This window comes from Xenopus tropicalis, chromosome 3 (assembly GCF_000004195.4).
Source record: "Xenopus tropicalis strain Nigerian chromosome 3, UCB_Xtro_10.0, whole genome shotgun sequence".
Taxonomy (NCBI): Eukaryota; Metazoa; Chordata; class Amphibia; order Anura; family Pipidae; genus Xenopus; species Xenopus tropicalis.
This window is the reverse complement of record NC_030679.2, coordinates 68,330,832-68,347,691: the sequence shown is the minus strand read 5'-3', so window position 1 is coordinate 68,347,691 and position 16,860 is coordinate 68,330,832. Positions and strand designations below refer to the sequence as shown.

The following is a 16,860-nucleotide window of genomic DNA, read 5'->3' as shown; positions in this document are numbered from 1 at the left end:
CCATGCAGTGTAGAGGGAGCAGAAAGCGAAACAATCCTCACATGTTTTTTTCTGTTTGGCCCAGTTTTTTTGTATACAAAGATAGTTGTTCACAACCACAATTCCACAAATCCACAATTTGGAATCTTTGGATATTCCTGATAAAGAATAAAGCTTCAGATTTTAGTCTGCTTCCAAGGAACATTTGGATATTGATCATATGTTTAAATGCAATGATCTAAAACTTAATTCAATTGAAATTGTATTATAAAATACAAAAATGAACAAACTGGAGGATGTTCTGAACATAAAATAATTGGAAGACCACAATTGTACAAAAGTGACATTCCAGAAATGCATGCATTGTAGGTCACCCAAGGATATTGTCAGTTACACAAAAAGTATGCATTTATTTTATCGTTATCCGGCCAAAATTTTCTAAACTCTCATCAAATAAATGACCGATCGCCATGGTATGAAAATTATCAGTACGATAATTCAGACCCCACACAGTGTGAAAATTTACAAAATATAGCTTTGCACGATTATATCAGTGCATGCATGGCCATCTTAAGAATAAACAAAAAACTAACACAGCAGCTGATTGGAATGATGCAGTGCTCTCAGAGAAGGATTTTTTGACCTCCACAGTCTTTACTTAGGAATACAGATCTGCACTGCTCTCAGGCCATTGTCAAGGGGAGAATTACCACAAATGAATGGCGCCTGGCAGTCAAATGTATCCTTGGTCAGTTGGGTAGGAGAAATGGAGAGGCCTCAAAAATTAATTAAGAAAGAACCGCAATGTGCTTTAATATAGTGCATACTGACATGGATTTTTCTCTAGACTGAAGAAATGACAGTAAGCAGGATTAAATTATCCATCTGATATCATTGATACATAGTAAACTCAAACCATAATTTGACTGTAACGCGATATAAAATACAAATTAATGAGAATATTTTATCACAGATGGCATTTTGGACTAAAACATAATTGTTTGTGTGTATGGAGAATTACATAATTATTGGATAAAGTTAAATTCAGGAAAAAGTCAAATCAAATTTTATAAATTCATCTCTTGGGAAGCAAAGAACAGTCACAACAATGGCCTACATGTGGACTGATGAATGCAGTGATGTATCAGTTATTGTCTTTCGTATGTAATGTTCAGTGTTCAATGGGTGTTCAGTGTATAGACCCATATATTGTACAGTGCTGTGACATATATACCAGGGCCAGATGCATCATAATCAATTTATTTCTTTTTTAATGGAGAACTAAACCCTAAAAATGACTAAGGCTAGAAATGCAATATTTTATAAACTGAACTTACCACACCAGCCTAAAGTTTCAGCATTTCCATCATAGTAATAATCCAGGCCTTTAAAGTTTTTACAGGAGCTCCCTATTTTGGATTTTGTTAGAAGTGTCAGTGGCACTCACATACTCAGTGAGCTCTAAGCAGCTGTTGAGAAGCTACGCTTAGGGGTCGTCAGAAAAATGAGGATAGCAAGTCATATTGAGCCTAGTGGAATTTCTCAATGGTGACTGTGCACTGAGTTGGGGCCTGTTGATACCAAGCATGCATAACTATAATGAAAGAATCAGCTCACATGATACATTAACTACAAGTATATTAGCAATTATTAAATGCCTATTAACTTTTGTACTGATATTTTTTTAATGAAGGGGGGACACCCACTAACATGCACTTTATATGTTGTATACTTGACATGTTTCAAGTAAAGAACTTTATAGGTTGAGTTGATCGGCAGCATATTTTTGCACTAATAAATTTATACCTCTCTTTTATTGGGTATTACTCAAGGTCTTAGATATCCTTCATTGTTTTCCTTCTTTTTATTGGAGTCATTACAGTAAGTTTACAAACAGCATTCAACTAAAGAACACACATATATTTATCAGAACATGCCCTAATCAACAGGAACAAATCTACAGCATTATTCTTGCTCCCTATAATACCCACTTATACGATGTCTATTAGAAATAGGTTTTAAGCTGGAAATAACAATATATATCCACTGATAAAGCAGTTTCTCTTTAATTGATAAACTAAAATATTACTTTACTGAGTTAGGGCGTTTTACCTGCATTTGGAGCTTGCATGCACCTTAATGAGTACAATCTTATACGGAAAAAATAGGCAACATTTTGTTCTTTATTCCCCTGTGGTGGAACTCAGAAGAGATCCAACGCAGGGGAACAGAGGGCAAAAAGCTGTGTGTAAGAGCCCTTATCAGCAAGAAACCACCACATTCCCTTTAGGCTAATTTCACACATAGCTTATTATTGGCAAGCCGAAAAACACTTGCCAGGAATATGCCGCTAAGTTTTAAAATACTCGTACCTGTGCCTGCACTCGAAACCATTAAATACGCTCGGGTGCCGATTTGCACCAAAAAATGCAGGGTTTTCAAGCGTAGGGGCATATTATTGGCAAGCTTTTTTCGGCTTGCAGAGAATACTTGTGTGGCATTAGCCTTAAGATTCCTTTTGGCAATTAAACAAAGGTTAATCTTTCTTGCAACACCTGCAGGAACAGTTAAGCTAACGCATAGGGGCAGATTTATAAAATCACGAATTCGAATCCCAAATGGGAAAAATTCGGATTGGATACGAAAATTTCTGAAGATCGCAAATATTACGAAAATGCTTATGAAAAAATCATATTAGTCACGATAATATCGTATTGGAGATCCGAAATTCACAAAATTTTCGTACCGAACGATTGTAAACAGCAGGAAAACCTTTCCCCAGTGCTCAAATCATACAGCCAGATTAACTGGCTACTGGTGAAACTACTGTAAAACCTACTGAAGAAGTGAAAGACGTAAAAGATGAAACTGTAAAGCACTGCACAATTTTGTTGGCCCAATATACATTAAAGACAATATTATTAATTAGGGATCTTTCTTCCAAAAGAACTGCAGCAGAAATGTTGCTAGCACATCGTGAGGACTCCCCACACCCCTTTTTATTTATTATTCACACTAAGTATGTCTTCAGATATCAGAAGCAGCAGTGCTAATGTATCAGCTACCAAAGCACTCAATCAATTACCCAGAGAATTCTCTCTGCAGTCACACATAAGCATAGATAAAAAGTAGGAGTGACTTTACAGTATAGTATAGTAAGTATAGCAACTCGGAAAAAGCTCCCTACAGACATTTGAAACTTGTGAAAGTTACTGTATACACATTTGGTTTGTTTATACATGGTGAATCGCCAAAAATGTTTTTATCATTACAGATAAAAAAATCTGCAGCCTATCTGCAGCCCATCTTACAACCTAAGGCCCTTATTACATTTACCAAGCCACAATAAGGACATTATCATTTGAAGCCTACAGGAGTGATGTCTGAAGCAAGGTGCCCATCTGAATACAGAACCAGTCCTCTTTCATCAGTGTATAAGTTCTGCTGATTTGTCCTGTACACAATAGATGGGTGCAGAGTAGTCACCAGAGAAGTGAATCCAAATTATATATCGTCAATTTATTTGGCCTAAAAATGAATTGTGGCTGCTTTTGTACCAAATAACATGAGAAGAGTGTAAGTTCTCCTGTTACAGTGGGTGTAAGGTAGAGGATGATGAGGTAATTCTTAGGACAGGAAAGCTGAACCGCATGAAGAGTTTCATTTACAGTACAGAGAGATGATGGGCAGCACTGTACCAGATGGGGACAGAAATAGATTAGACAAGCTAGCAAGCAAATACAAAACCCGCTGTGGGTTATTATTAGGTACAAACTGGCCACCTTGAAAAGCACAGTATCTAGCTGAATCAGCCTTATGTTAGACAAGAAAACACATAGAAAGTGCTCCTTAATTACTCCCTTCTTGTATTGTACATTAGATCCTAAGTTAATGTCCTGCTCATCCATCAACTTCTTTGTGGGAAATATAAATGTCAGCAGCCCTTACAATGCGTTATGGATAAAAGCTGCGGCTGCCCCAGTGGCCTGGTTAGCCTGTTAATACAGCATGTGTTTTATATTTATTTATAGATCATTACTTGCCGACAATATTGAATTACATTAAACCTCTACTTTCTACTTTTTGCAAGCACTGTGCTCGTCATGACTGCTTGCATTGAGAAATACCATCAAGAGACAATTTGTTGCTGGGGCTTGAATCGTATGAGAATCATGCATAAAGTGGGACTAATGTCAACATTTACATAGTATATATTTAAATAGGTTTTTGCTTAATAAAAGAAAATATAATTCTAAGCAACTTTCCAATGTGAATTTATTAAAAAATTTCAGTGCTTTAAAAGTTATTTGTAAATGTACAGTAATTGCAGCAAGACAGGTCTGTCAGTCTGCTGCCTTGTGTTACATTATTTCAAATGCCAGAGCCACCAGGGCGGACAATAGAAAAGGACAAACTCTGCTTTTAATAGCAGTTATTTATACAAATAACTCAAAAACCATTATACATTTGTAAGGAATGTATATTGCAAAGTTTCTTAGAATTGTGTTTTTTTTAAATTTGGCAAACATTCATATTTTTGGTTAACTTTAGTTTAATGCTTCTGGCACACTTACAGTGATGCAACTGTGGTTTTAGGTACCCCTTTTATTAACTTTGTACAGTTAATAATGACACAACTGAGATCCAGTCATAACTCATAATAATAAAATAATTCTGTTTTTAAAACAAGAGCCAAAAACAGACCTAGACTGACAATTTGTACAATACCGTGTAGAGGGGTTACTGTAAGATGCTATAAACAGCATTAAATCAGTAGGGACTGTTTGGGTCAAGAGCCAAAAGTTAAAACAAGGCCCTGTCCCTGTTGATAACAGTTGATAAATAGCTCAGAGAAAATAGATACATGGATATTTACATGCATTTTCAACCATTAAAGTTGCAAACAAAAGACAAAATGCAAGCATAAAACGCATTACCATTAAAGGGATAGTTCACTGTAAAGTTATATTTCAATATGATGTTAGCAGCAGTTTTCCAAGATAATCTTTTTGTGGTTTTGAAACATTTATATTTTATTGTTCTGCAAATGCTAGGCTTGGAGTTTTAGCCCTGGTTGCTAAGGCTTACTTACCATAGCAACCCCGGCAGCAAGTTCAAAACTCGAATGTCCTCAGCAGCCAAAACCTATTGCTGTGAAAGGCTTCAATTTGTATTGCTATTGTTACTTTTTATTACATATATTTTTATTCAGGCCCTCTCCTATTTACCTTCCAATTTTTTATTTAAACTACTGCCTGGTTTCTAGGGTAGTTAAGACCTTAGCAACCAGATAGCTGCTGAAATACCTAACTAAAGAGCTGCTGAACAAAAATCTAAATAACTGAAAAACCAAAAAAAAAAAAAATGAAGACCAATGCAAGAATGTAAATCGCCAGTGGGATGGTATACGCATTGCTACGGTTGCCCCGAAGTTGCCTCTCAAAGAAATTTTGGGCGACTTCGGAAAACTGAAGCAACGAGTATGCCATCCCACTGGAGATTTAAATTCTTGCCGGTGGGATGGCATGTCAGGGAAATTAATCGCACCCAATGTGCCACTGCCTGTAGAGTGAAGACACATGGAGCTACTAGTAGCAGCTACTTTTTCCACAGCTACTAAACCCTAGAAGACACCCTGACATAGACAATACTGAGAATTGCCTCTGCTAAAACACACGTAGAGACAATTATCAGTAAATGATCAGCATTATCTATTTTAGTAGCCATGACAAGTAGCTGCTACTAGTAGCTCCATGTGTCTTCACCCCTACAGGTACATGTTTGAAATTTTTAAATGGCAAAATATTTGGGGCATGACAAATTTTACTCCTTTCATTACATTTTAAAGGACAAGGAAAGGCAAAGTCACTTGGGGGTGCCAAAATGTTAGGCACCCCCAAGTGACTTTAATCGCTTACCTCGTACCCTGGGCTGGTGCCACTGTTAGGAGAAAACAGCACCAGCCCGGGGTACCTGGAGCGCAGTGCTTCCTCCTTCCTATTCGCGCTGCTGCCGATTGTCCATGACAGGCGCATGCGCAGTAGAGTGAAAAGCCGACTTGTCTGTTAAAGTTCGGCTTTTCACTCTACTGCACATGCAGCGACCCAGGAAGGAGGAAGCGATCGCTGCTGTTTTCTCTGAACAGGGGCACCAGCCCGGGGTAAAAAGTTGGCTATTGAAGTCACTTGGGGGTGCCTAGCATTTTGGCACCCCCATGTGACTTTGACTTTCCTTCTCCTTTAAGAGTCCCAACACTATTGCAGTACATTAAGTATTTAAACATCAAAAACTACATATGACAAGAGCAAGAACCAATATAATTGCCTAAAATCAAAAAGCAATTCACAGGAAAAACACGTGTTGGTGTCACAGCTGTTCTAATAAAAATTAACAATGGCAAGACATAGAACAACCTTTACAGAATGGGTCAAAGAGCATATGTCTCTTTATTAAAAAAAAGATTAATAGAAATACTTTACAATAAAACTATCTAGAAAGTATGGTATTTTTTTCACAAGCATACTTGCTATTATTTACCAACACAGATGCAAAACAAAATTGCACAGGTGATTTAAAAGAAGTAGCCAATCTTAAGCCTGTTTTGCTCATTCTATGGAAGTCACAAACTTAAACCTAGTGATTTCTTGCTGCTGGCAATGGCTAAGTCCATTTTTGTGTCTGCATTAGGAAATTAACTCCAGTACATGGTACATATAAATACACATGCGGCATGCCCCCCTTTCAAATTCTTTAAAATTATTAAGCAGCAAATTGTAAGAGAGAGTTAGCAAGCACCTGTTAAACTGGCAATATACTCTAAAATATCTGCTTATTTGGAGAGGTGTTGGGCAAACAAGCTGCTAATTACGCTATTTTTAGACAAAGTTGCTGTGTTTATCCCTTCTCTACTCCCTTTTTTCCAGAATGGTGTAGTACAGTGCTGTCCAACTTCTGTGGTACTGAGGGCCGGAATTTTTCTGGCCTCCGTGGTGGAGGGCCGATAATGGAAGCTAGTTTTGACCACTCCCCTTTTTAAAACCACACCCACTTGAAACCACACCCATGTTATCGCATGACCATAGCCATATTAATGGTGGTAGTACAGCAAAAGCCTGCCATACTCTGCCTTCCCTACCCTGCCTGTGTGTGCCATACTCTGCCTTCCCTACCCTGCCTGTGTGTGCCATACTCTGCCTGCCCGACCCTGCCTGTGTGTGCCATACTCTGCCTGCCCGACCCTGCCTGTGTGTGCCATACTCTGCCTGCCCTACCCTGCCTGTGTGTGCCATACTCTGCCTGCCCTACCCTGCCTGTGTGTGCCCTACCCTGCCTGTGTGTGCCCTACCCTGCCTGTGTGTGCCCTACCCTGCCTGTGTGTGCCCTACCCTGCCTGTGTGTGCCCTACCCTGCCTGTGTGTGCCCTACCCTGCCTGTGTGTGCCATACTCTGCCTGTCCTATGCTGCCTGTGTGTATGGCACATACAGGCAGCATAAGGCAGGCAGAGTATGGCACACACAGGCAGCCTACAGTGACGCAATGCTGGCACTGCTCCTACTGTCTGCACAATAACTATATATTAAAAAACATTTTAATTGCAGTACCACTACAGTATATGTTTTTATAGTGTGCAGGGTTTATTTGTGGGTTTCTACTGCTCCTACAGTCTGTCTGAGGTGTGAACAGGTGAACAATGTGGGTGATTACAGCCTGAGCTGTAAAAGGTGTGACCAACACAGTGGATTACCTTTTAAACAATACAGGGGGTTTACAGCCTGAATCGGAGGTGTTAACCATGCAGGGGGCCAGTACTGATACCATTTAGGGCTCTGGCACACGAGGAGATTAGTTGCCCGTGACAAAACTCCCTGTTCGCGGGCGACTAATCTCCCCGGATTGCCATCCCACTGGCGAAAATGTAAATTGCCGGTGGGATGGCATACACGGCATCGCAATTTCAGTGCCGCGTATGTCATTCCACCAGCAATTTACATTTTCGCCGGTGGGATGGCAATCCGGGGAGATTAGACACCCGCGAACAGGGAGTTTTGTCGCGGGCGACTAATCTCCCCATGTGCCAGAGCCCTTAAAGCTTACACAAAGGTAAGCCATCAAAGCAGCCAGACAGGTGGTCGTGGGCCGCCAGTTGGACAGCACTGGTGTAGTAAGTAAAGGTATGTTCATTAAGAGCAGTACAACCTAAAAAGTAGTAAAATTGATCTTTGATGGTTACATAGTTACATAGTTATAGTTAGTTACATAGTTACATAGGGTTGAAAAAAGACCAGTGTCCATCAAGTTCAACCCATTCAAGTAAACCCAGCACACTTAACCCACACCTACCAATCTATAAACTCACATACATACACTATATATACAACCACTAGTACTAACTGTAGATATTAGTATCACAATAGCCTTGGATATTCTGATTGATCAAGAACTCATCCAGGCCCCTCTTAAAGGCATTAACAGAATCTGCCATTACCACATCACTAGGAAGGGCATTCCATAACCTCACTGCCCTCACCGTGAAAAACCACCTACGCTGCTTCAAATGGAAGCTCCTTTCCTCTAATCTAAAGGGGTGACCTCTGGTGCGCTGATTGTTTTTATGGGAAAAAAGAACATCCCCCAACTGCCTATAATCCCCTCTAATGTACTTGTACAGAGTAATCATGTCCCCTCGCAAGTGCCTCTTTTCCAGAGAAAACAACCCCAACCTCGACAGTCTCACCTCATAGTTTAAATCTTCCATCCCCTTAACCAGTTTAGTTGCACGTCTCTGCACTTTCTCCAGCTCATTAATATCCTTCTTAAGGACTGGAGCCCAAAACTGCACTGCATACTCAAGGTGAGGCCTTACCAGGGACCTATAAAGGGGCAAAATTATGTTCTCATCCCTTGAGTCAATGCCCTTTTTTATACAAGACAGCACTTTATTTGCTTTAGTAGCCACAGAATGACACTGCCTGGCATTAGACAACTTGTTATCAACAAAAACCCCTAGATCCTTCTCCATTAAGGAAACCCCCAACACACTCCCATTCAGTAGATAGTTTGCGTTTATATTATTTCTACCAAAGTGCATAACTTTGCACTTATCAACATTGAACCTCATTTTCCAGTTTGCTGCCCAGTTATCTAATTTTGTCAAATCGCTCTGCAAAGCGGCAGCATCCTGCATGGAACTTATAGTTTTGCACAATTTAGTGTCATCAGCAAAAATAGAAACAGTACTGTCTATGCCCACCTCCAGGTCATTAATAAACAAGTTAAAAAGCAAAGGCCCAAGGACTGACCCCTGCGGTACTCCACTAACCACACTGGTCCAATTAGAAAATGTTCCATTTACAACCACTCTTTGTACTCTATCCTTCAGCCAGTTCTCTATCCAATTACAAATATTATGTTCTAGGCCAATATTCCTTAATTTGATCATTAACCTTCTGTGAGGTACTGTATCAAACGCTTTAGCAAAGTCCAAGTAGATGACATCAACTGCCATTCCAGCATCAAGGTTCCTGCTCACCTCCTCATAAAAGGCGACTAAATTAGTCTGACAAGATCTGTTACGCATAAAACCATGCTGGCACAAACTAATAGTATTGTGAACTGCAATGTATTCAAGTACCCTATCCCTTATTACCCCTTCCAAAAGTTTTCCTACTACTGATGTCAGACTAACAGGCCTATAGTTTTCAGGCTGAGAACGGGATCCCTTTTTAAATAATGGCACCACATTAGCAATCCGCCAGTCTCTTGGCACCATGCCAGACCTCAATGAATCCTGAAAAATTAAGTGAAGAGGTTTGGCAATCACAGCGCTCAGCTCATTTAATACCCTGGGATGAATCCCATCCGGCCCTGGACCTTTGTTTACCTTTACATGTTCAAGTCTCTTTTGAATTTCCTCCCGAGTGACCCATGCGCCAGTAGCTAAATTACTAGAACTGGGCATATTACAAGGGAAGCCTTCATTATCTGGCTCCTCAGATGTATAGACAGATGAAAAATAAGAGTTCAAAATTTCAGCTTTTTCCCCGTTCTCATCAACCAACTTACCCCCCCGTGATAATAAAGTTCCCACCCCTTCTTGCTTCATTTTTTTACTATTCACATAATTAAAAAATAATTTAGGATTCTTTTTACTCCTAGCTGCAATATCCCTTTCCATTTCTATTTTAGCTTGCTTGATAGCTTTTTTGCATGCTTTATTTGCTTCCTTGTACCTGATGAAAGTTTCTGCTGTCCCAGCTAACTTGAATGCCCTAAAAGCACGTTTTTTCTTACCAACCTCGACCCTAACACTTTTATTCAGCCATAAAGGTTTTGCTTTGCGATGCCTCTCCTTGCTTACAAGGGGGATATACTGTTGTGTATACCTACAAAGCAATGTTTTAAAGATGTTCCATTTTCCTTCTGTGTCTAACCCCATGAAAAGCCTTTCCCAGTTGACACATTGCAGAGATGCCCTTATACTGGCAAAGTCTGCACGTCTAAAATTGAGTGTTTTAGTTTCTCCCTTATAGAGCTGTCTCTGCAGCATTATCTCAAAGGAGACCATGTTGTGATCACTGTTCCCCAAATGCTCACCCACACAAATGTTAGAGATGAGTTCATTATTATTAGATATTACCAGGTCCAAAATAGCGTCATTCCTAGTGGGTTCTTGAACTGCCTGAAATAAAAAGTTGTCATTTAGCACATTTACAAACCTACTAGCTTTTTCTGACTTAGCCACCCCATTACTCCAGTCAATGTCCGGATAATTAAAGTCCCCCATAACAACTTGACCTAGTTTTGAAGCCTCCTCCATTTGCAACAATAGCTGGGCCTCATTCCCCTCATCTATACGGGGTGGTTTATAGCATACACCAATGATCATTTTCTTTGTGACCTTCAGCCCTACAGAAATTTCTACCCAAAGAGATTCGACGTTTTCATTGGTAATGTCTTTATTACATGGCTTTAAGTCTGACTTTACGTAAAGACAAACCCCTCCACCCTTTTTAATCTCTCTGTCCCTCCTAAAAAGTGTATAACCATTTAAATTCGCAGCCCAGTCGCATTTATCATCCCACCAGGTCTCAGTGATACCTATTAAATCATAATTTTCAATACATGCAATAGCTTGCAGCTCCCCTAATTTACCCGACAAGCTACGCGCATTAGCCAGCATGCAGCGGAGATTTTTACTTCTCCCTCTGATGTTTACATTAGCTAAGGGAGAATTAGAGCTAAGGCAATTATGAGACTGCTTTCCTTGTAACGGAAGCTCCTTATCTGATAAACTATATGCCCCCCTCACTCCTCCCCCACAACCCTTTGCTAGTCCCCCTACCCCGTCTACACTAATTTTCCCATGGAATTCTAGCTCACCCACCCCCCCCTTGTCTAGTTTAAACACTCCTCCAACCTCTTAACCATTCTCTCCCCTAGCACAGCAGACCCCCTTCCATTGAGGTGCAATCCGTCAGGGCTGTATAGATTGTACCCCAAGGAAAAGTCAGCCCAGTGCTCTAGGAACCCAAACCCTTCCTTCCTACACCAAGACTTTAGCCACGCATTTAGCTCCCTAAGCTCCCGCTGTCTCCCTAAACTTGCACGTGGCACCGGCAAAATTTCCGAGGCATGGCTTGCCAGGAGATTCTGTTTTGAAACTGCTAAAGTGGCACTGGCTAAGGGGAAGGAAATTCATGGGGGACTATGTAATAAGTGTAAGGTTTGCTACAGGACTAGTCATCTATAGAAGCCAGTCAGAAGGAAGCATTTACTGGTCACCTGTTTAAAAGCAATTATTTTTTTACTTGCTATGTGTTAATGCACCCAGGCAAACTTTTAGCTTTTAAGATATTCCTTTCAGAGTTATGTCCTAGTATCCTGGATAGCTAGTTCAACAATGGTCTCACACCTATATCTGACTATTATTTTATATTGCACAGACTATTTTGCATGTGTGGCTTTTTTTTTTTTTTAAATCCATGACTCATCAGACCAAATTACTATTTGGCTGCACCGTGATAAAAAAAAAAAACCCAGCTGTGACTACTCTTTCTCCAAGAAATCTGCAGGAAGCTATACTGCAATTGAAAGTGGTTACTTCAGATGTAGTCACTATTTTGAAAATAACAGAGTTCATTTCTCGACAATACAATTAGAGTGACATAACCACTTCAAATTTTATAGTCAAGTTCCAAGAATTAAACACAGAGGTAACTATGAATAGAATGCATCTTGCTACAAACAGACAAACTGCCAAACACTGTTCAATGTCAAAACAAAGTTATAACAGCAAATTACATAGCACAGGTTTACAGTGAATTAATTAACTAGCAACAGGCTTTTAGAAATAAACATTAAAGGGGCAGGTCACCTTTAAAAAAAAAAAACATTCTGACGTTATGCCAAATCACATTATTTCTATTTTTTTAACGTAAGTTTTTACACATGAATGAGTTTAATTTTCCTTCCTCCCATATAAATAGTTAACTAGGCCATCTTCTACAGATCTAATCTCATGCATTATTTTATATAGTTCTCAGCAGCACCAGAGAAATGCATGTAACGAATGTAACAATTTTTACAAAACCTTAGAAAAGCTCAGAAAGTGCACTCAGTAGGCTATAAAGCTTATGAGAAATGTATCAAGAAAAAAAAATGCAATCTGGCTTATTAAACTGCTACTGGGAAACACTTGAGGGGGAGAAATGAAACAAAATGTAAGTTGTTTTTTTTTTGTTTTTTTTTAAACTTTGTTTTTATTTTCGAGTTATCAAACATATCTATTACAATGTTTGCTGTGGTGTTTCGTCTAAAATGTAAGTTTTAAAAATGAATTCAGTCCTGTACTTAGCAAGGTATGAGGTTAAGCAACGTTACATTTTGAAAAGTAAGAAGTATAAAAGCAACTGAAAACATCGAAGCCATTATTCAGAAAACATTATTCAGAATAATACAGATAATACAATTAATGAGCAGACACAAATTTAATGACCAGACTACCGAGTATATTCTAGTCAGTCCAGCCACCAAATAGTATTTGTACATCACAAGCTTCCCATGTTCCGCTTATTGCCTGGAATGTTTAACAATATCTGATTGCACATGGCCTGGCTTTCACTTCATCATTTCTATTCAAGCAGAATTTTCACGCAGGAACTATACTGTGCCTTGGGAGAACGATTAGACTCATAACATGTACATACTATAATAAGCCTAATAATGACCCTATTTCATCTGTCCAGCCTGATCTTATTTACCATAACAGCAGTTTTTAACCTTTTCGAATACTGTGATAATTTGCAATTCTTGAACTATATTTTAATGAACTATTGTTCAGTTATTTGTATTTACTTTTCAATAAATATAAAATAAACCTTTCAACGGTCTAAAAAAAAGAAAATAAATAAACCAGATGATTATATTTTAATGAATGTTACTTAGCTAATCCTTACTGTACCCTTTTCATTTTCATCAGATACAATTAAAGGCTAAGGCAATGCACATAATATTACATTTTTTATGTGGGCATCTAATGCCTCTAATCAAAATGGCAGGTAGTTTATTATCTCTATCATATAATCTGCTAGCACTATGCCAGAAGAGCATACACTTCCCTTTACTGGTAATCTGGTTGCTATGGAAACAAAAGCAGTCAGCAGCTGAGGGCAAAACAGATAGAATGTCTGCTGATTTATCACCAAACCATGTGCAACAGATAAAAGGAACAGCCCTTTGCAAGATAATGCAGAATAAATTACAAATACTGCCAGCAAAATACAGCATAAAACAACTACGCAGGTATTTAAAAACGTTCATCATGCTAGATATAAATTTATTCCCAGTGAGTGCAGAACTGAGTGCAGGACTCTTCCCCTTTCTATAATAAGAAGCATGGAATACAAAGCAGGGTGGCTTTTCAATTGCGAACAAAGCATTGGGACAAAATATGATCTACTTTTGCACACAAAAACAAAATCAGACCCCTAAGCAAATGTAGATGTTCAGTTTGGGTTGCAGTGCTGAGAATACTTCAAAGAAAAATAAAAAGATATGCCTGAGTGAGCAGTGTTAAGTAGTGTTATGTAAGAGAGGCAATGAACTGTGTAGCAGCTGAATAATTGGAAAGCTATGGAATATTGTATGGGGACCAATCATTACTGCTGTAGAAACTAAACAGATCACAGACTGGAAATATCATATACCGGGATAATTATTAAAATGTATTCATAAAATTTAACCAAAAAGGAAGATCTAGAGTGTAAGCTCCTCAGGACAGAGACCTCATTCCAACTCCCAGAACAAAGGTATTTATTCTCACTCAAATAATAACTATACCTTTGTATTTATCTTTTGTAAAGCACAGCATACATTTGTAGTGCTATACAAACAATACAGTACAACCTGTATACATGCCTATCATGTGCAACTGTGTCCATTATCACCCCTTTCATTGGAAAACAAGCAGTTTATGAATAGAATCTATCAATTCCAAGTAATTATCATGGGTAGGTAGGTGATTGGTATACTGCAAGCATATGTAGGACCAGAAATTGGTCAGTATCCTATGTTTACTGTTAGTTGTAGGATCCCTGCCATGTTTTGAAAATAGCAAAGCTTTACAGCAGAAAGAAATTAGCAGCATCCTCCCTATATCTGCTATTTGCATCATTATCTGGCGATTTTCTAAAAAAAAAAAAACAAAAAAAACCAAAACAAACCTCAGTACTCTGCACATACAGAACAGACACGATAAAGTATTAAACAGAGTGCATCATTTTAATAAAGATGTAGGAATGGTTAACTGTAAGCTAAGGGAATGTAGGGACAGGTAACCAGAGAGGGAGGCCATAAAGATCAGCACTAAATTGTGTAGCATCCTCATCCAGTAATCCTCCTACTAATAACAGGCCAGTAATATCTCCCACACCAAAGTAATGCTGGTGCCTGCAGCATCCGAAGCAAATCTATACACACACAATTAACACATTCATGCATAGCTTCTTTCTTTTTTCATTGCCGGGTGGCCGTGATGCTACAAGGGTAAATCTAGATCATAGCTTCAGTACAGAGGATGAAAGCACAAATATATATCAGAATATCAGCAATTGTTTTTCAGAAAATAACTGATAAAGATTAAATAGAAAATGCAAACAAAATAAACTGCTAATAAATAAACCACGGCAGCAACTCATACAGAAAATACATTTAAAAAACAGCAAAATCAGAATATTTATATAGATATACTTACATGAGGATTCCGTACCAAACATGGCTGTCCTCAGATATGGGTTTAATAGATTTGAAGAAGAAGAGAAAGGGAAGATATGAAGCCTTTACACAGCGGGGGTCATGAAGGCAGACAATGCAGTCCCAGCTATCCAGCTGCCAGAGAGCCTTCTCTAAGGCTACAGGCTGCAGACCACTTTCACTCAGACATAAAAAAGGGTCTTTTCAAGGGGAAAAAAACCACGAGCTTTCTATTTTCAATCCATTGGACCAGGAGAGGCCAGTATGCTTCTCCTATGATGCAGCAAGGCAGAAATAGGTAGCAGAAACTAGATACTGCAGTCCACAGCCCTGTTCTGAGTAAGACAATAGCACAGCTTATGCACACACTGGATGACGTCAGGACCCTGCAATGACCGACTGCTGTTAACCAAAGGCTTGGAGGGGGCTTGGGTAAAGCACACATATTCAAATAGGAATTCCTTTGTCATCAAGCTCACAATGCAAAGGAGACGTTGAGACTTTTTCTTTGATAAGCTTGGTAATATATAAAATTAACTTGCAACAAAAAATGATATTTATATTATAATCACACACATGCATATGTTAAATGTGTGTGTATATGTATGTATATATATATGTATATATGTATATATGTATATATGTGTATATGTGTATATGTGTATATGTGTATATGTGTATATGTGTATATGTGTATATATATATATATATATATATATATATATATATATATATATATATATATATACATACATACATACATATAGGGGCTGGAGTGACGGCACACGCAGGATTTTCATAAAAAGGGTCATCAAGGCAAAAGTGTTGAAGAAATCAGAAGTTTATTGAGACCATCGAGACCAACGTTTCAGCTCCACACAGGAGCTTTCCTGTGTGGAGCTGAAACGTTGGTCTCGGTGGTCTCAATAAACCTCTGATTTCTTCAACACTTTTGCCTTGATGACCCTTTTTATGAAAATCCTGCGTGTGCCGTCACTCCAGCCCCTATACTTATGTTTTGCACAGGCACCCAGGTATCAGCATAACCTTATGGTGTGCAGCTTCCTTGTACCTTGTATATATATATATATATATATACACACATAAATATTGATTTGTTATCCTGTAAAGGAATGGCTCAAAAGATAATTGCCATGGAAAAAGCTATTTAATAAGTACATCATACCACAAGATAAAGGTGAAGTGTGTGCATCTGACATATAAAATACAGAAATACTGCAAGTGTACACTTTGCGACTGCAATAAATTACCAATAAAATTGTTATTTCTTTAAATTTCCTGTTTATGGTTTTTATTATACATAGATACAGAGGTGCAAATTTAAGGGCAACATTCACAATTCCTACAGAACAAGTTGTTTTTTTTTTTTTTTTTTTTTGGATCTGTCAACTTGCGTGCTATAGGTACCCATAGTATTGTATCTCACAACTAGAGAAACCAAGCAGTCTGACCACAGCAAAAATCTCTTAATTTAGAGGAACTTGTCTACAAGCGACATTCTGACAATTTATAGATAACCCTTGTTAAAAATGTATCCTTGCCAACATGCATATTGAGCAGCCTTATAGCTTAGCTTGCAGGACAGTTTGTTTTTATGTTTGTACATAAAT

The 16,860-nt window shown here is 38.5% G+C and overlaps 1 protein-coding gene across 3 annotated transcripts in view; it reads right to left on the bottom strand.

Moving 5' to 3' along the window:
- Positions 1-16,860, bottom strand: part of st7 (suppression of tumorigenicity 7) — a 64,527-nt gene that overhangs the window by 36,348 nt on the left and 11,319 nt on the right. Inside the window, exon 1 of one of the 3 annotated variants that reach the window (XM_012959076.2) lies at positions 15,231-15,569. Within the exon in view, the coding sequence (XP_012814530.1) occupies positions 15,231-15,252 (22 nt within the window). The 5' untranslated portion in view covers positions 15,253-15,569. 3 annotated transcript variants of the gene reach the window in all.